General features: G+C 43.1%; 1 protein-coding gene across 1 annotated transcript; it reads right to left on the bottom strand.

Annotated features, from left to right (window-relative positions):
• Positions 1–7185: 7185 nt before the first annotated feature.
• Positions 7186–8562, bottom strand: LOC136484830 (uncharacterized). The gene is made up of 2 exons (XM_066481790.1): positions 7879–8562; positions 7186–7718 (listed from the first exon to the last, which is right to left on the bottom strand). The coding sequence occupies exons 1-2, from the start codon at positions 8453–8455 to the stop codon at positions 7639–7641; spliced, it is 657 nt and encodes a 218-aa protein (XP_066337887.1). The 5' UTR covers positions 8456–8562; the 3' UTR covers positions 7186–7638.
• Between the last annotated feature and the right edge of the window lie 12256 nt (positions 8563–20818).

Below are 20818 nucleotides of genomic sequence, written 5' to 3'. Positions count from 1 at the left end.
TGATGATGGTGATGCCATGGTGATGATCAAGTGCTCGGACTTGAAAAGAAGAAAGAGAAAAACAAAAGGCTCAAGGCAAAGGTATAAGTGGTAGGAGCCATTTTGTTTCGGTGATCAAGACACTTAGCGAGTGTGATCACATTTAGGTTTGATAGCCATACTATTAAGAGGGGTGAAACTCATATCAAAATGCGGTTATCAAAGTACCACTAGATGCTCTAATTCTTTGCATATGCATTTAGGATCTAGTAGAGTGCTAACACCCTTGAAAACATTTGTGAAAAATATGCTAACATATGTGCACAAGTTGATACACTTGGTGGTTGGCACATTTGAGCAAGGGTAAGAAACTTCACTGGTGGAGTGTCCGCCCGTAGAGTGCGGACAGTCTGACGGTGCCACCAGCGCCCTGTATAGAAAAGATAGGGTTTCACAGAGTGGACCGGACGCTGGTCTCAACTGGATCAGAGCGACTGGTCAGTAGAAGCAGTGAAGACGCTGGCGTCGGTCTTCGACCGGACGCTGGGTCACTTCGTGACCAGACACTGAGTGGGTGCGTCTAGTCCCGCTGATGTGGCAGCACAGAGAAGAAGAGAAAGGACCAGACGCTGGTGTTGCGTCCGATCATGACCGACTGGACGCGTTCGGTCGTGAATTTCCACCTCTGGAACCTTACTGGAAACGACCGGATGCTGGGGTCCTACGTCCATTCACTTTGAGTAGCGCGTCCGGTCACTACTTAAATGTACTAATGACTGTTGAGATCGAGCGATCAGCGTTTGAAGCCGATGACACGTGGCAAGCATCGGGCGACCAGACGCTGGGGTCCTGCGTTCGGTCAATCTGACCAAAGCATCCGATCACCCCAAGCAGTGCCCAATGAAGGGGCACAATGGCTCTATTTTGTGGGGGCTTCTATTTAAGCCCCATGGCCGTCTCTAGCTCACACCTTTGGCCATTTACATTAACATAGCAACCTTGTGAGCTTAGCCAAAGCCCTCCCACTCATCTCCATCATTGATTCATCATCTTTGTGAGATTGGGAGTGAATCCAAGTGCATTGCTTGAGTGTTTGCATCTAGAGGCACTTGGAGTTCGTGTTTTGCTATGGGGTTTGCTTGTTACTCTTGGTGGTTGCTGCCACCTAGACGGCTTGGAGCAGCGAGGATTGTCGAGCGGAGGTTGGTGATTGTCTCCGGCTCCGATCATGGCGATTGTGAGGGGTTCTTGACCTTTCCCTAGCGGAGAGCCAAAAGGTACTCTAGTGAATTGCTCGTGGCTTGTGTGATCCTCATCTTGTGTTGGTTGTGCGGCACCCTATTGAGGGTTTGGCGTATGATGCCAATTAGCGCGTGAACCTCCAAGCGAGTGAATCGCCACAACGAGGACTAGCTTGCTGGCAAGCAAGTGAACCTCGGTAAAAAATCATTGTGTCTTCATTTGATTTCGAGGTGATTGGTCTTCATTGGTACCCATTTTTGTGATTTATTGGCTCATTCCTCGACACGGCGGTATAACCATCTTGCTCACTCTCTCTACATTACCGCAAACTAGTTGTCAAGCTCTTTAGTGTAGCTAGTTGTGAGAGCTTGTTTGTTTGGTTAGTGTGGCTCTTTGGTTTGCCTTTGAGAGCACACTAACTTAGTGTAGTGACATAGTTATTGTGTGAATGGAAACTACATAAACTAGAATTGTGGTAGGTGGCTTGCATTTTTAGTAGGCTAGCGCAACACTCGTTTCGCCTCATAATTGTCTAACCGGTTTGTTAAGTGTTGTTGTAGAAATTTTTAATAGGCTATTCACCCCCCCTCTAGCCATTAGGACCTTTCACTACTACTACTATAACTACTACTACTACTACTACTACTACTCTACTCTACTCTACTCCTATACCAGTACTACTACTACTCTTAGCTACTACTAAAACAACTACTACTACTCTACTGTACTCTACTCCTATAACTACTACTACTCCTATACTATACCGTCCTCCTACTACTGCTCTCTATATATGCTCTAATGATTGTGTATTATATATCGTGTAGTGTGCCAAACAACCTTATGGCTTAGTATTCTGTGGATTCTACGTTTGCGAGTACCTGAGGATGTGCAGCAGATTCAACAGCAGCTGGCGGTAGCTCAAGAAAGCAAAAGGATGGTGGCGAAGGGAGAAGGTTGACCAAAACTTCAGGCAAACAGTAGCAGACATATGTAAGTTTGTCACAGAGAGCGCACATGAAGGGAATACGTTCTTCATCAAGGAAGGTGACTTAGCGCGGGATCCGAAGTTCGAGATGATCAGAAACTGGAGCAACCAGTTACGAATCTCGAATTACATTTCACCGGACCTCTTTCCCAAGGAAGGTTGATATGTATGACTATCCTTAGTTGCGCATGTATGAATGATGTGGGTTTGTAATGATGAAGATATCTCTAATGTAATAACTTAAATGTTGGTTCCTCGAACAAGAATGAATGTAATATATATTTGTCATCTATTTTCTGCTTTATCTGTGTTTTCATTAGCGAAATTCAAATTCAAATTTGAAAAAGCATTTTTTAAATCTAGAAACCATTAACCGAGGCAGGCACTTAATAATAGTCGCCTCGGTTAATGCTTTAACCGAGGCGAGTGCCTTTAGCCAACCACCTCGGTTAAAATCTTAACCGAGGCAGGCATGTTAAGACAACTGCCTCGGTTAATATGTATTAACCGAGGCGGTTGTGTAAAGCCGACCGACACGGTTAATTGATTAACCGAGGCGGTTAGGGCAACCGCCTCGGTTAAGCCACGATTAACCGTGACCTTTTGGTCGACGCGGTTGCAAAAACCGCCTCGGTTAACCCAAAATGCCGCCACAGTTAAAAATACTGTAGTAGTGAGACAACTTTGATGACCGTTGGTAAATTCTACTCCTCGTATATGATGGATTTGTTCCAGTTTCACTACTACAAGATTGAGTTTGCGTGACGTTGCACTTTAATTAACGGAGGCGGTCACAAAATTCATCCGCCTTGAAAAATACCGAATGATTAACGGAGGCGGGCATTTTCATTTATGGAGGCGGTCACTTTTGCCCACCTCGTAAAATCAATTTACGGAGGCGAACATCCTAAGGCAACCGCCTCCAAAAATAATCTATTTTCGAAGACCGTGGATAAAGACGTCTGCCTCCATAAAACAATTTTCAGAGGCGGGCACACTATAATGCCCGCCTCCAAAAAGGCTGAGGCCCAACAGGCCTAGGCATGGCCCAATAACCATATTCGGATATAAATACTACATCAGCTTAGGGTTTCTCGTTCACTCCTCTTTCTCAGACTGAGCCGAGCGGCGCCCTTCCCCTCACGAGTCACGACTCTCTCTCCTCCGACACCAAGCCCGAGCGGCGCCCCTCCCTCTCCCTCCTCGCGACCTCCATCTCCTCCGAGACCTAGCCCTAGCGGCGCCCCTCCTCCCTCCCTCTCCCTCCAAGACGTTCCTCTCCCTCCACGAGACGTCCCTCTTCTCGCGACCTCCCGAGCGGCGTCCTTCTTTCCTCCTCGTGACCTCCCTCTCTCTCCAGATCGAGGTGGATAGAGGCGGGATCCGCGAGCTCCGACGGTGGATCAAGGCAGATCAAGGTGGGTCGAGGCTGATGCGGGGGCGTGCGACAGCGGGCAGCCCGGTCCGACGGCGTGCTGCCAGATCCCGGTGGCAGTGAGCGGCGCGGTGGCCGTGCTTGCGAGTGCCATGCTTCCAAGTGTGGCGTTGTACAACCCGTTGAAGCTTACCACATTGAAGGACAGCTTTTCAGTCCAAAAGTTTACGTTCGTCACCGAATGTAATAGGGAGCGTGTTGCCGCCGAGCGGCATGGCACATCCCCGGTACACCATCGAAATGTGACTCTTACCCGTAGTGATATTTCACTACCAAGTCGTGGCTCACCCTGACATTGTGAGAGATTCAATGCCGAGTCATGAGGGTCCCAATTATTTTCTGGATCATAGGCTTATGACCTGCATTGATGGGCCAACAGGGATTGTGGGTATTGCAATAGTGCCTATACGTGACTAGTCATGTGTTAGGGCAAGTACAACTAGTGCCTATACGTGACTAGTCATGTGTTAGGGCAAGTACAACTAATGTATTTGAGAACTTGTCACTTCACATACAGACAACTCAATAAACTGCTTATATGTTGAATTGTTTATTTAACTATCTGCAAACTAGTTAATATGTACATACATCTATGATCAATCCTAAGTAATATCTATGTATGTCATTTTGTTTTTTTAGATAATGATGTATGTCATTTTCTTGCTTCCTGATATAGTGATGACAGTATAAAAAATAAATAATATAATATATTAATAAATATACAGTAAAGATAAAAAGAAGAGCACAAGTTGGTGTGCACGGGAAATACATTTTTTTGTGCATGTCGATTATTTCAAGTTGCGTCATTTTTCAAATTCAATATATGCTCTATGCTTACAAACAGATATTAAAATGCAGACTTAGGATATATATATGCTAAAATCAAACATACATATATTCTTCGAAGCAAACAGGGAACATGCATAAGTCTTTGTTTATTGTGCTGGCTGTTAGCTAAAATATGTGAAAAGAAAAACAATTTAGATAGGTTTTTTTTTTCTGAGCAGAACAATTTAGTAGCTGATAGTATACTTGCACGTAATGGGCTGACCAGGTTTTGTGCTTGCTTGTTGCACTTGGGCTGCTGGCTTGTTGGTTTTGGGCCCATGGACTAAAAAACGTGAAGGAGAGAGAACGCTGGTGCCTGGCAGCGCCGCCGGGTCATCGGCAGTAGCTCGCATGAGCTTCATTTCAACCTAACAGTGGTTCCGGCCACCGTTTCCAGATATGGAGATACTCATTTAGGCCTTTATTTGGATGCACTCGTTTAGTTTAAATTCTATCTCAATTCACTCCGACACACGAATTAGCCTGACGACCTTGCGACCGCTGTTGTACGTGCTCTTAGTGTGATCCAAAAGAGAACAGAGAAATTAAGGGCGCCAAATGGCATATTCATCATCCTTAGCTTTCTTTATCCCTCTAGCCCCTCTCTAAATTTGGAGTAGCATTCCTTCCTCAATTCCAACTTTCTATTCTATTCCTCCATACAATCTTCTCCAAACTTGAAACCTCCCTCCCCCCTCTTCATCGAGGTCATATAATTCAATTGTATTCTTTTTTTTAAGAAACAAATTGTATTCGAATCATGCTATTTCTATGGAATTTGGAATATTTTGCTAACACGGTTGCAAAACTTTGGTACTATGGCAGGTAATTTTCACCTTTCTCTCGTTATACACATACAAAGAGGGCAAATGAAGTCCATTTCCTCGTTACACGAACGGAACACGACACGAGCAAGCTCTCTCTAACAATTGCATAGGTAGCCTCGTCAAGAGGACGTAGTCAAAGACGTACTCAATGGTGTCGAGTTTCGACAGGCCGAATGCTTTGCTGTCTGGCCATAGTGAAAGACGCAAGCTAGCTCAAGTTTTCATCTCTGTTAATGGAACAGCACAGGCTAGTAATTTGGAGCTTCATCAGAGGTGACACTAATAACTTGCACGAACTCTGAACTCTGAATGGTTGCTATGCCTATGCATCACATCATCCGCAGCTCAACGCAATTGACAAAACAGTCCATGGCCGATCATATAAGAATGTTTCGACGCTGCCCTTCTTGACTTATTCTGAGGTCCTGACGCTTGAAACGTCTTGAGCTTGGAGTGGGCGCCGTGAGTCTACAATCGACGGTACGGTACGGCTCAAGGTGTGCTTGTCTGGTGATGTCAGAATTGCCAGAAAAGTCCAACCAGTCTTTACATAGCAATTTGATCCGCTTCCAATTCCGTCTGAATTGGAATCTAAAGCCACCTATGATTTTCATCACATATTTGTCATCTTCTTGTCGTAGCAGGAAGTTTTTACTCGAATATTTCGTCAGCATGTTCATTTTTCTCACCTGCAGTATTTTCACTGTTTAATCCTAATACTATTGGTCATGATTCTAAGCAACTCTCAGAAGGAAATGGAATAGAGATGGTCCTGGCAAGGATACTCTGTCTCTACTCTCTAGCCCTCTCTACTTACTTGCAAAATGTCCTATTCTCCGGGATGCATGACTCCAACTAATGAAATCACACATTGATCTCATACAGATACAGTACGCGATCGCCAAAGATCTCGTTTTCGAGCCATGTCATCGTCCAGCCAAGTATTCTACTTCTGATAGCAGTGGACCCAAGACTGCATACTTTTCGACGCCGTTTGAGCTACCTGACAATTAGGTCCAGCTTCCACGAAAACACTAACAAAGCATCCTGACATAAGTAGTGCCACCTGTGGGTGCGTATATTCAACCTTGGATGGCCCCATTAGTCTTAACCAAATGTCATGACATTGTTGTTCTCTGCCCTCTTGAGCAGGCGACCATGACCTTTGCAGCTCTCCTCTCCCCAAGATTCATGCACAATGCTGAATGCACATCGAGCTCGAGGTACTGTGCTTGTTTGTTTGGCTGCTTGGCAACCTCTATCGCATCAAAATACAACCTTTTTTAGTTAGTTGTCATATTCTACTGGTATATATGTTGCTGCTCGTTCTCAACAAACTGACCTAATATTCAGACATTTCCAGCTGTATAATATTCAGACATTTCCAGCTGTATCTTTAACATTAATCCAATTTTAAAGAATTGAGAAATAAGGTTGCAGGGTCAAATGCGCACATGGAGGAACAGTTATCGCAGTGCGGCGGTCTAATTTTGATTCTGATCACATAACTTTTCTGAACAAAGCAGGCCAGTCAGGCAGGCTCAGCACAGACGAGCTGCAGCTGCCTGCAGATCTGAGATTGAATATCTAGGTCCCGTTCGCTTGGCTTATAAGCTGTACTTTTTAGCCATGGCTTATCAGCCTGAGAAGTCTGGCTCATTCACACCTGGATTAAAAAACGTTTCTTTTCGCAAAAAGAAGGAACACTTGTAGTATCATTGTATGCTACAGCTGGCTCGTGATTAGGACCAAAGTGATGGACATGTTGTTCAGACACCTCCCATTGAATCGGTCCATTAGCCTCCCGATGAAGGCAACTAGGCAAGGTAGCCGGCAGATTATATAATGTCAAAGCTTGAACACAGACAAAGAAACAAGGACAGCACAGCTCAGCGTGGAATTATGCGATTATTTCTGATCGAATCAGGATTCATGAATATATTTTACACAGGTGTGGTGTTGTTTTACATGACCAAAAATTAAGGCGAGAATCAAGGATCCGTGTGAGTAGAGTACAACATCAGACAATGACTGGTGACCTGGACCCCCTCTCCTTTCCTGCACATATCTCAGCAAAATTTTCGAACAAGATTTGAATTCACTACTCTGTCTGTGTCCTTCTGTCTGATGAATGAATGATCATCGTGACGCTAAGATGCGACCAAGAGTCCAGGCATCTTTGATTTGGATGCTCCTGTGTTCGTTGATGGTTAGTCCGGCGGTGCCACAATTCCTGTAAGCTGAGCAGATGATGCCCTGTGTTGACTACTGTTATGGAACGGGTTTCTTTCATCCTCGTCTTGTACCAAGTTTGTTCGCAAGATTGATGGTGGCGCCATTGATCAGCTGCAGAGCCTGACGGTGCACGCCACCGCCTGCGCCCAGTACTTGAGCCTCGCCTTCACCTCGTCCGGGCTGTCACCTAAAGCATGACATACAACACCACATGAGCTCGATTGCCATCAAGAAGAACCATTAAGCAATTTTCCGCTAAGATTTCTACGTTCTCCAACAGATTTGCTACGTCACATCACGAATCAAGAACAACAAGCAGGGGTCGAAACAGTAGGAGCTTAGCTTACCAGGGCTGGAGATCTTCCAGTTGGTGGCGACGGGCTGCGCTGGCGAGGCCGGAGCTACGGCCGGCGCCTCCTCCGCCTTGCTGAGCTGCTGGTGCTCGTCCAAGAAGCGCTGGCTCATGGAGTAGCAGAGCTCGAGCGCCGGCAGCGTGCCGCAGAGCTCGGGGATCTCGTGGTAGCTGAAGCCGAAGCCCAGATCCACGCAGCCCTTGAGCTCCTCCAGGTCGTCGTCGGTCAGGCTCCGCGCCCTCCCCATCCCGCCGCCGCTCTCCCCAGAGGCCGCAGAGGCGGCGTCCGGGGACCCCTCCTCGCCGGCGACCACCACGGGCCTCGACGCCCGCCGCGGCCACGCCTCCCGTTCCCGCTGCTGCTGCTGCAGCCCGCGCCAGACGTCCTCCGCCTCGGCCTCCTCCTCCTCTCCTGCGCCGATGTTCTTGGCACGGAGACGCTGGGCGCGGCGTCGCGCGCGCTGGCGCCGGCGCCGAGGCGGCGCGGGCGGGGCCGACGGCTGCTGCGCGGGCGACGAGGCGGTGGTCGCCGTGTCGACGGGCTCGTCCCGGTCGGAGTCCGAGCTCCACATCGTCGCGGCGGCTGCTGCCTTCGCTCTCCGCGTCTCTCTCCGGCACGCGGTGGCCAGGTGGCTCCGCGTCTCTCTCTCTCTCTCGCTCGCTCTGCTTGGTTGGACGCTCGGTGGGAGAGAGAAGGGGGTATAAATACTTGGGGGCGTGTTGCAAGAGAGAGAGGAACCGGTGGGTGCCGGGTTGGGCCTGCCTGTATGAACTGTGGGGGTGGTCTAAACGGGTTGTGCCATGGGCGATGCATGTGCGCGTGACGTGGCGGCGGCGGTGGAGTCTAGTCACCCGCCACAGCTGTAAAATCTTGAGCCCTTCTCTTGTCCAACTCCAACGCTGTTTCTTCTTGTCCCAAGCAAAGAAACGTTCTGACGGCAAACCAAACGCGTTGCAAAATGGAACTAGGTTTTGACCCTGGACATAAATTTTTAGACTATAGACCAAGGTGTTTAACGCGTGCTAGCATGCACGTAACTAGTGGTTCATAAAATAACTAGACCAAATGCAACAATTGGTACCCCTATGATCACTGTCACAGATACTATAAAGTCTATATATAAATTTCTTATGCCATATTTTCTCTTAACTTAGATAGAAGTATCCACAAAAATTATATTCTCTTAAATGAAAAATCATTAGATGTTAGAGCATCTCCAGGAGTTTCCAAAACCCACTCTCAATCTAGATTTTTTTTAACAAGATTAAAAAAACTGTTTTCCAACAACTCCCAATATCAACTCTCAATTTTTCTGCACTTGGGAAAATCGGTCCAATCGTGCGCGTGTATCGACGTGCCAATCTAGAGGTAGAAGGGGGATGTGAAGAATAAAGAGTAGGACATGGTTCTTAACGTAAATGTACAAGAGAGAAAGAAAGTATAAAAGTAGTTGGAGTGATTTAGAAATAGTTTAGAATTTTGATGCAAAATTATCTTCTATATTTTAGGAGCGGGGTTTTGAAAACTGTTTTTAGCCACTTGGAAAACTCATTGATTTACCAATTAATTTTCTAAAAATTATTGGAGATGCTCTTATGAAGGTATTTTTTATGATGAAATCTAGTAAAGTCAATCTTGCTTTATCAGTCAATAAAAATTTATAGACATTAATATTGGAAATAACATGGAATCAAAAAAATGTTTCTGAAGTAATTCCCAATAAACCTGAAACTTGCCCAAATTTCGGTTTGTTATTTAGAACAAAAGTAATAATTTCACAATGATTTGTCTCTAATTCCATAAGAAACTAGCATTTCAAGTCATGCATGATTGGAGAAAGTTCTTTGGCGTTCTAGGTAGGGCCTTAGCAATTCCAGACACTAATACAAAACCCTTTCTCGAGCATTTCCTACCGTGTTCCCTTAGAATATATCCTTCTCTACGTCGAGAAGTTAGCCATGTCTGAAACCTTCTAATTTTGTGTGGAGGAAGAATATGTCTTCCACGGCTGCTCTAGGCCAACCGAAACGAATCCACACGCACCGCTGGCCAAACCAGTGACTTCTCCGTTCCGTCCGGTCACTGTCCATCCCTTAATTATGAAGTTAACAATGTCGCTTAGCATTAGAATATTCCAGATAGTCATGATCTCGTGCCTTGCATGGGACACTGTTGAGCTGGCTAGCTGGCAGCTAGCCTAGATTTGCCTATTCCCTTTCAGAACGGTTCAGCAACTGACAGACTCTATACTACACTAAAATAGTACATGATACAGCAGTGTAAACAGCATCATTAGTTCATCTTAGGCCTTGTTTAGTTGTAGGAAGTTGGAATTTGGGGCTACTGTAGCACTTTCGTTTTTATTTGGCAATTAGTGTTCAATCATGGACTAATTAGACTCAAAACGTTCGTCTCGCAATTTCCCACCAAACTGTGTAATTAATTTTTTTTTTCGTCTACATTTAATGCTCCATGCATGGGCCGTAAATATTCGATGTGACAAGTACTGTAGCACTTTTTGGGAATTGGGAGTGAAACTAAACAAGGCCTTATTATGGTCTGCCACTGACAGCATCGTCGAAGAATAAACTACTCTTCAACTGCAGCTCTGTTCAAGAACTTGTTGCCCCACTTTCAGTCGGCAGATTTGGCGCATTCTGCTCTGTAAAGTCGCTGGCAGGGGAGAATGGAGCAGAAGAGGGCTGGCTTTGGTTTTTGAAGCTACTTACCTTTGATGCAAGTTGCTCAGAAGAGGGCAGCAATGGCACAGCTAGAATCCAACTCAGGTGCTCGGTGAACACACTCCATTCTAGTACTGTCCTTAATTAGCACACTCCTGCTTTCTGGGGCACGCACTGCATAATGCCACTACCTTTGATGATGATGATGATGATGATGCTTAACTCTAACTGCCTCAGGTTTGTTCATATAAAGGCCCTGTTCGGCTGGCTGGAAAAACGGCCGATGCTGATGCTGATTTGTTGTGAGAGAAAAATACTATTATTTTGCTGAAACGGTACGGCTGATAAGTTCAAGCGAACAGGGCCAAAGGGCAGCAAAACAGGTGCAAACCCGGTACGGAAATGTCACTAAGACAAGGTGGCAACAACTCTAATCCCATCTCTAGTCTAGATCAATAATTTTGAAACTATTTATACATGTATTTAATGGACCATTTATTAGTTTTTATAAATGTGTTATCACTGTTTTTTAGATGGTGGATCAATGCTTTCTAGAAAACTGCTTTTTTATAAGGTTCTAGAAAACTGCTTGATCTTTTTATGTTCCAAGTAGCCCGTACCAGTACAGTCACTATTTCTAGTTTAATACTGTTTCTTAGTTGTGTTCTTGGCTTTACTGCAGAATGGGATACGTAAATTACTAGATCTTGATTTTTTTATGTTATTAAGTATATATAGGTAGATCCAAGAGATTTCTTGATTGATAAAGGGGACAAATTTAACATGGCCACCACATGGACTTGATTTGATCTAAAGGGAATATCGGCTTCAACCTTTGGTGTTAAGTTAAATCAGCTGCACGAACATCTTTTCTTCTGCAACTTGCACACAAGTTGTAATATCGACGGAGTGATATATGGAAGATAGTTTGGGAGCATGGGCGTTGTGTCTTGTGTTTATTAAATTGGTGACAGTTGGGCCTACTACTAGGAATTTCATAATTGATACGACACTAGTGTTCCATAGCAGCAGCAGGTCCACTTATGGAAGAACATGAACGCGAGGTGCGCAAGTTAGGTGATCGCTAGTATTATTTTGATAATTTTTTTTAGCCTGAGTATTATTTTGATAATTGAGATTACACAAATGTTCCATAACGGTTGGTCTACTTGTAGAAGAATATGTATGACTATGGATTGCTTGAGTTAGGCGACGAGTAGGTGTTATCTAGTCGAGTACGACTTAGGCAATTCTTGTGTAAAAAGAAAATAATCTAATTTACATAAATTGGAGTCCACGATTTTCTTTCTGGCATAATCCGACTCTGTCACACTTGAGCTAATGCCTCAATCGCCGCGGTTTTTCAAGGTACCTCTCCAAATTCTGGATTTCACGGCCCTTCTCCAAAATATGGTATAAACAAGGTCTAGTCCGAAAAAGGTTGTGCATCTTTCCTCAAAAAGTCTTTGTTACAGTATATGTAATTTTTTTAAAAGGTTTTCGTTTTCGTATAATTTTTTTGTCTTATGTATATTAAAACTTTACTCACATGCAATAGATGATATATACGTTGGGCCTGCTTGGTCTGCGACCGTAATTTGTCATGCCAAAGATTTGGCAAGCAAAAGTTAGATAAAAAGACGTGCCATTGTCAAGGCAAATGTGATAGGTTGACAAGTTTTGGTAGCAAACCTAATAGCCAAAATCATGTCTTGCCAAATCTTTGTCTTGACATATTTTGGAAGCCAACCAAGCAGACCTGTTGTTCATAAGTTTGAAAATTTTTAGGAATTACTACTTTTTATAATTTAAATGGCTTTTTGCGTGCATATTAAAACAAATTCCAAAGTGAACTACGCGTACCCTAACAAGTTTCAAAAATTACATAAAAATCTTATTTGGACTCATATGGTCTATTGCATCATTTGTCACGAAGATAGATAAAAATTCAATTGTTTTGCAGGGATCTCAAAGTAATTTATTAATTGCATGCCTTGTTATATAATTAATGGTGAGAATACCCGGCCAAAGGAACTACAAAGAGTCAAGAAAAGGAACCACGATAGGACTTCTTCCAAGCAACTCGGACGATTAGTGATTCATGGGTCCATGTAAGCTTCATGACCAACAGCTAGGAGAAATGCTCTGATAATAGAAATGAAAAAAGGAACTGTACGTATATCCCTACTACACAAAGGATTTATAGCGAGGACACATTTTTTTTAGGGGTGGCTCAATCACCAGCCGTCCCTAAAGTGGGCTCGTCCGGGACCAGCTATTCCTACAAATGGAACAATAGAGGCGGCTGGTGATACGAACCGTCTGTGTTGGAGCAACTCCCAAAAATTATTCTATTAAAGGGAAGGTTTTGATCTCAAATCTTTTGACGGAGAGGTCGTAGAAAATAAGAAAAATGCTATTTGAAATATTTTTTTAAGTTTTAATAGTTGGTTAATGATTAATTAGAGTTTTGCTTTCATCTCTCTTCCACGGTGCTTAGGAACCGCGCCTATAAATCCGTGAGTTGTAGCCATTGTTTTAGAGCAAGGCTAATAATACAGCCGGCTTGCTGGCTGTAAGGTTCCTTGCAGCCTTCTCTCAGCCCACTCATACAGTAGTTAGCTCTTTACAATTAATACATGGCCCACTTGTCTCTCTCACAGACTTTCTTGGTTCTTGTGCCCAAGCCGGCTGTAAGCTTACACCCCGCTTCTCCTCTCTCTCCTCCCTTCTCTTCTCTACCTCAGCATTTAGTCGGCTTACAGCCTGCTATTATACTTGCTCTTATGGAGGCGTCTGGCCACCGTCACCAGCCCCTTACACGAAAAACTAGCTAGGGAGTAGTAATATAGTTAATTAAACCCGTTGGAGGGACTATACACAGACCCCGAGAGAAAATTAAGACCGGGCCGGGGAACCAAGGGCACGTTTAGATTGCGAAAAAATTTCAACCCGATGAATAGTAGCACTTTCGTCTTATTTGACAAATATTGTCCAATCGTGGACCAACTAGGCTCAAAAGATTCATCTCGTGATTTCGAACTAAACTGTGCAATTAGTTATTTTTTTACCTACATTTAATACTCCATGCAAGCGGCTAAAAATTGATGTGATGGAGAGAGAGTGAAAAAACTTAGAATTTGGATAGCATCTAAACAAGGCCCAAATGAAACGAGCGACTACCAGCAAATCTCGGGAAGGAAAGCAGCAGCGAAGATGAGCACGGAACAGCATCAATCGAAGGAATCAGCATCAGCATCTCCTCGCGATGCGAATCCACGGTAAGAAATTCGAATCGGCTAGCTGCGAATTGCTGACTCGGACCGATCGGCTCCACGGAATCTGATTCCGGGCTGGGGATGCCCCGCGGGGCACCATCACTAGCTCTAGCTAGTAGCAGCTATTACTGCTCGACGGCGACATATATACAGCATTACAGCTACCGGGGCATGCGCGTCTCGATCACTCTATAATGCACACGTAACACGTTGTTGTCGACACGGCGGTGCTTACGTGGCCGGACCCGCGGCCGTCCTGGATTTACACGCATGAAAGCTAAGTAGTTAAGGACGGGATAACATTGGCGATTAATTTAGCGCATATATATATATATATATATATATATATATATATATATATATATAGGGAGAGGCTATTCAGTAGCCGGCTACAGAATAAGTTATTCTGTAGCCACCTCTATTTACCATAATTTTATATACTAATTTACGATAATGTCAATATATATTTACTATAGTTAGGTTACTATAACACACGGGGATATTTACCATAACGTTATAGTAAACCACTTAGTAAGGAGTTACTATAATCTCATAAATTAACATAGTAATTATCGTAACTCAAAGTGGCTACAGAATAAGTTATTTTGTATCCAGCTACAGAGTAGTAGTTATATATATATATATATATATATATATATATATATATATATATATATATATATATATATATATATATATATATATATATATATATATATATAGGGCGTATTCTACGGCTTGACGGCTTCCATGCGTACTATAGTCTGTTCTACGGGGACGAGCGAGGCAACAGTAATCACGTACACGCATCACGATTCACAAGGGTGAAGGCAAGCTGGACAAGGACTCACCACCAACTCCACATGCATGGCCGTTGGAGTCTTGGAGACCTCTTACCAGCTTCAGTCATGAGCTCCCCTTTCTATTCCAGAAAGAAGTCCACTCGGGCATTTAGCAGCTCTAAATAAAAAACAAATACGACTTAATATTTGAAGAAACGGACGAATATATACGTGGGATATTATATATAAGTGCTCCCAAGGTAAACTACTGAAAATTACCTTTAGTTCCAAATTGTAAATTGTTTTGGTGATATATTATTAAATATATCACTAGTATTTCGTCTGGCAGTGAAATTTGATTTTCACCAATAGTTCAAGACAGAAGCCAATGGTTAAAATGGGTTACAGGACTCATAACGAGTACCTCCCTCTCCTTATCACTTCCCTCACTCGTCACTCTCTCTCTCCTCATGTCGCCTCCTCCGCCAACCCCACTGCCTCCCACGCGCGAGGGACACCGCCTCCTTATCTCCCTCACTTGCACACCTCTCTCGACGCCATCGGATCAAGTTTGCACCCACCGAGTGCTGGTGGATCAAGGCCACACACACCCTCTCTCTTGGACGGCCGAGGGTACGATGACTCACGCCCCTCTCCTGGCAACCCAAGGTGGCGAGCATGGGCTCGGGCCTGTGATTTTTCTTAAAAAAAATTTATTCGATTCTTGCCGCCGGTTTGAAACAGATATTGATCAAGTTCCTCGTCACCGCTTAAGCCCAAAATCAATGCTAAAGATGGGTTATGAACCAACGGTGATGGGGGTTTTGTAGTAGTGAAAATTGCCAATATATGAAGACCAAAATTGAGGACCCTTTTTATATATAAGTAGAGTGACCTTATTTGAGTCTATACCAACCTGTACACTAGTACACAAACTATTTCTACCAGTGGTAAAGACTGATTTTTACCGGTAGTAGTTTTGTCAACGAAATAGAAGAATATTCCTCGCGAGACTTTCTTAGAAATAAAACTATTGTATGTATGAGTTAAAACTATATATTCTTACATCCATTCTTTGTTGAAATTGGACAAGACAATGAAAGAATCTAATAAAAACTAATATAATTAGATTGAATTATAAGACGATGGAACGAGAAAACAAATAGCAATATATGGATGCCTTCTATATTTCGTATATATTGAAAGTAGTAATTGCACTTAGCTAGGTGAGATTACGTGGTAACATGCATTAAGAGGGTTGAAAGTTAAAGGAATGACATGACTATTAGTAAGAGATGATGTGAATAGTTAGCAAGAGATAATGTAGATAACTTGTATGTTGAGGTAGAACTTGTAGCGAGGATTAGCTTTATAAAAGATATAGATTAGGAGGGGTCAGGGATCCCTACTACTAGCAGAAGGTTTTGACTGACGGTGTGAGTTCATCCACTACCACCTACTACTATGTAGCACCAGTAAAAAAATAGGTGGTGTTAGTGAAAAGTGCACCAGAGGAAAAAGCTACTCCCTTCGTTTAAAATTATAAAACGTTTTAATTTTTTGGATACATTATTACTTTTACTATACATCTAGACATAGCGTATGTCTAAGTGCATAACAAAAACTATATATCTAAAAAGTCTAAACATCTTATAAATTGGAATAGAGAGAGTAATGGATATTCTTTACATGTATATTGTTCTTTTCGTGTTGTGCACGTTGCAACGGATATGTATTATTGACTCAAGGTATTCCTAATTGTGCTCAACATATAATTCTAGTTTTTTGTTTTAAAAAAAGAGGTCTCCTTAAATTAGTGAAATTTTTGAATAATGAAACCCCCTTTTGGTAGAGCTTTTGCTAGCGTTAGCATCGCTTCCAGCCTGTAGCATGTAGCTTTTTTTAACCTTTGCTTTTAATATAAATTAGCAGTAGGTGAAATCATTTTTTATTAATTCATCGACTTTAGTTCCTCTATGTTTCGTTCTGTTGTAAGGGCCACAGCCACAGAACCGTAGCAAATAGACCCAAAGCTTTTTAAATTAGTACTCTCTATATTTCAAATTGTAAGTCGTGTGTCTCTATATATATAGTTTTTACTATATAATAAAATATACATGATGTGTAAATAAATAGTAAAAACTATGTATCTTAAAAAGTTAGAATAATTTATAATTTAGAGTAGAGGGAGCAGATGTTAGAGAGTACTCCTAGCTAGTGGCTTCAGTTCACACCATTTTGTCGCCGTCTAGAAGCTTCTAAATTATTTATCTCATAATTATAAGTTGTACGTATGTGAACTAGTGTTAGAACTTAGAGAACACTCTAGATCCATCTACACGTGATCCCGTGCCCTGCGTGGGAGATTTTTTTTTAACTTTAATACTTTTTGTAAATTAATTTTAAATCTAACATTGTTTAAATTTTTTTCTAGATCTAACACTTTTGACCGTGCCTATTATCATGGCACGGGAAAATGCCTGTACCGCGCCATGCATGGTGGCGCGGTGAGAGGGCTGACGTGGCGACGATCGAGACGCTGACCGGTGACGTGGCAGGTCAGCGTCCCGGTCGTCACCGGTCAGCGTCCCGGTCGTCACCACGTCAGCCCTCTCGTCGTGTCACTATGCATAGCGCGGACAGGCATTTCGCCGCGCCATGACAATAGACGTGGCCAAAAGTTTTAGATTTGAAAAAAAAAATTAAACAATATTAGATTTAAAATTAGTTTACCAAAAATGTTAAAATAAAAAAAAATCGAGTGGGACAACTGGTGAGTTGGAAGCTACCCTACTCCGTTTCTGATGGTGTTGCCAGTTGATATTACAGGCATGCATCACACTAAAATAGTACTAGTTTATTGCAAACAGCACCATCATTTCGTCTTTCACGGAGGTAGTCACTACGTAAAAAATGATTTTTAAGCAATAGTTTGATTTTTTTAGGGGCGGCGGGTGATGGAGCCGTCTCTATAGTGGCGTGCTCGAGTGCCCAGACACCAGCCGCCCCTACAAATGGAATAGCAGGGGCGGCTAGTGTTACGAGCCGCTCCTACAAATGGGGTCTGATTTGTAGGGGCGGCTCAATCACCAGCTGCCCCTGGAAATGCTATTTGCAGGGGTGGCTGGTGATTGAGCCGCCCCTACAAATGACCCTGTATTTATAGCTCCGATTTGTAGAGGCGGCTCAATCACCAGCCGCCCCTACAAATGCCCCCATATAAAACAGATGCAGCACCTTCTTCCTCCTCGGGTCACTCACTCTGACCCATGAAAAAAAAGATGGGGAGGCTTTGGGCACCTTCCAAAAATTGCTCTAATAAGGGGGGCAAGGTTTTGGTCTCAAATCCTTTGGTGGAGAGGTTGTAGAAGGTAAGAAAATGCTATTCCATACTTTTTTTAAAATTGTATAATTGTTGCTAATTGTTGTCTTTCAAATTGTTTATTGTAATCAATAAATATGTATTTTAATTATTTATGGATAAATGGGCCATTAATTAATTTTCCTTTACCATGGTGTGTTTGTATGCTTCATGTAATTATATTAGATTTATATTCATATATATCTGAAGTATATACAATTATTCTCAAGTAATTATTAATTTGTTTATTTTTATATATATCTGAATAAGTAGTCCTTTAATGTTTGTTTTGTTGTTGTTGTAAAAGATGGAGTACATGAACTCTTGGATGTTTGGTTCATTAAGGTTCAGGGCAGGTTTCCGTGAAGAGGTGGATAAATTTATTGAAGCCGCAAAGAAGTATGCAACGACATTGAAAGAGAATAAGGATACAATTATTTGCCCATGTAAAGATTGCAAGAACTGTATGGCATGGACAGATGTGACTATCATCATATCACATTTGATTATGTGAGGATTTGTTGAGGACTACACAGTGTGGATTTATCATGGTGAAACAATTATTGTTAACAACGAGGATGAGGAGGAATACGATGACAAAATCATAGAATCCCTGTCCCAATATTTAGCAGAGCTTGATGCACGAATGGATTTCGAGTTTGGAAATGAACAAGGTGGTGATGCTGGTGGTTGGGATGGTAATGACGAAGGTGGTGCCAATAATGATGGTGGAGCACGTGTCGGGGATGAAGATGATTTGGAGGACATGATTCGAGCTCTTGTACCAGAGATTTTACTAAATAGCCCGAAAGGTTTAGAAAATTTAGAAAGGGTGACAAAAGCATCGAAGGAGACTGTGTATGGTGTTGAAAAGGGTTGTCCGACATATTGGACATTGCTACGTTTTGTGCTTGAGCTGCTCATCCTGAAGGCTAAGTACGATTGGTCAGACTGTAGTTTCAATGATCTATTGCATCTCCTGTCATTGGTGCTGCCACAACCAAACTCAGTTCCCACCAACACATACCAAGCGAAGAAGGTCATAAGTCCATTGACAATGGGGGTTGAAAAAATCCATGCATGCCCCAACCACTGTATACTTTTTTATGGCGAAACGTTCAAGTCACTAGATAAATGTCCCCGGTGTGGGGCCAGCCGGTGCAAGAACAATAACCTTTACGGTGGGGACGAAGCCTCCACAGGGAAAAAGAGGAATAAGACGGGTACAAAAAAGGTGGTACAAAAATCTCAGCCCCCAGAGGACACTCCATTAGGCAACGATGCAAAGCAGAGAAGAATTCCTGCCTTGGTAATGTGGTACCTGCCAGTGATCGACCGCTTGAGACGTATCTTCCTAAACCCTAAAGAAGCCACACTCATGACATGGTGGGATGATGAGCGCAAGGTGGATGATGATAAGATTGCACACCCGGCTGATTGTAGTCAGTGGCAAAGGTTTGATGAGAAGCACAAAGAATTCAGCGATGACCCAAGGAATGTACGGTTTGGCTTGAGCACCGATGGAATGAATCCCTTCAATCAGAGGATGAGCGACCACAGCACATGGCCAGTGATCTTGACCATGTACAACATCCCAACATGGTTGTGTCAGAAGAGAAAGTACCTTCTCCTCACTATTCTTATTTCTGGCCCTAAACAACCAGGCATTGATATAGATGTGTTCCTCGAGCCTTTGATGCAAGAAATGGAGAGGCTATGGAGGCATGGGGAGCAGATGTACGATGCGTTCCGAAAGGAGGACTTCATATGTAGAGCAATAATATTTGTTACTACCAATGATTACCCCGCGCTGTTTGCTTTGTTTAGACAGATCAAAGGGAAGACAGGATGCTTAGTTTGCTTGGATGGTACTACATGGGTGTACCTGGATGCATCCAAGAAGATAGTTTACCTAAGGAACCGACGCTTCTTAAAGACAAGTCACAAGTACCACAGCAAATTATTCTTTAGATTTTATGACAACGCCCCAGAGATTGAACCCCTTCTGGAGAGACGTCATAATGGAGAACACGTGTACAGAATGGTAAAAAACATACGCGTCGTCTATGGAAAGAAGAATCCGGATGGGACGAACAGAAATAGAAGCACACCTCCTGTCGAAGGAGTACCTTTCAAGAAATAATCGATCTTCTTTCAGTATCTGCCTTATTGGCCAGACTTGGAGGTCCCCCATGCCATTGATGCTATGCACATGCAGAAGAATGTCTTTGAGAGTCTCATTGCTACCTTGATGGACACAGACAAGTCAAAGGATGGTCTGAAAGCATGGAAAGACATGGTGCAGCTAAACGTGATGCCACAGCTTCACCCGGTACCTGAGGCTAATGGAAAATACACTCTGCACGTGGTGTGCTTCAATCTAACACCAGACGAGAAGAGAGCTATATGTACTTTTCTGAGGGGGATCAAAGTCCCGACTGGGTTTTCAGCAAATGTGAAGAAGCTAGTGTCGATGAAGGACTTGTCAATAACACACTACAAGGCTCACGATTGCCATGTGATGCTAACAGTGTTTCTACCTATTGCAATCAGGGCTATAAAGCCAGAGTTTTTGAAAATGGCCATCACCCGCATGTGCTACTTCTTTTCAAAGATCTCACAGAAGACGATTGGTAAGCAAGAGCTCAGCGACCTACATGAATTTGTGGTGGAGACACAAAATCAACTGGAAATGTTACCTCCTGCTTTTTTTTATATAATGCCACATCTCATGATTCACATGGCTCATCAGATACAGGCGCTGGGCCCTTACTACTTGCATGAAATGTGGTCCTATGAGCGGTTCATGTCGGTTCTAAGTCGATACGTGCA

This window comes from Miscanthus floridulus, chromosome 10 (genome assembly GCF_019320115.1).
Source record: "Miscanthus floridulus cultivar M001 chromosome 10, ASM1932011v1, whole genome shotgun sequence".
Classification (NCBI taxonomy): domain Eukaryota; kingdom Viridiplantae; phylum Streptophyta; class Magnoliopsida; order Poales; family Poaceae; genus Miscanthus; species Miscanthus floridulus.
Note: the sequence above shows the minus strand (reverse complement) of the source record. Positions and strands in the feature narration are given on the sequence as shown.

Bases quoted from the DNA above. Each gene is read 5' to 3' on its own strand.
- LOC136484830 (XM_066481790.1), bottom strand. From the start codon at position 8,455: ATGTGGAGCTCGGACTCCGACCGGGACGAGCCCGTCGACACGGCGACC. The intron at 7,719-7,878 runs GTAAGCTAAGCT...GTCATGCTTTAG, and splicing joins CTGGAAGATCTCCAGCCCTG to GTGACAGCCCGGACGAGGTG.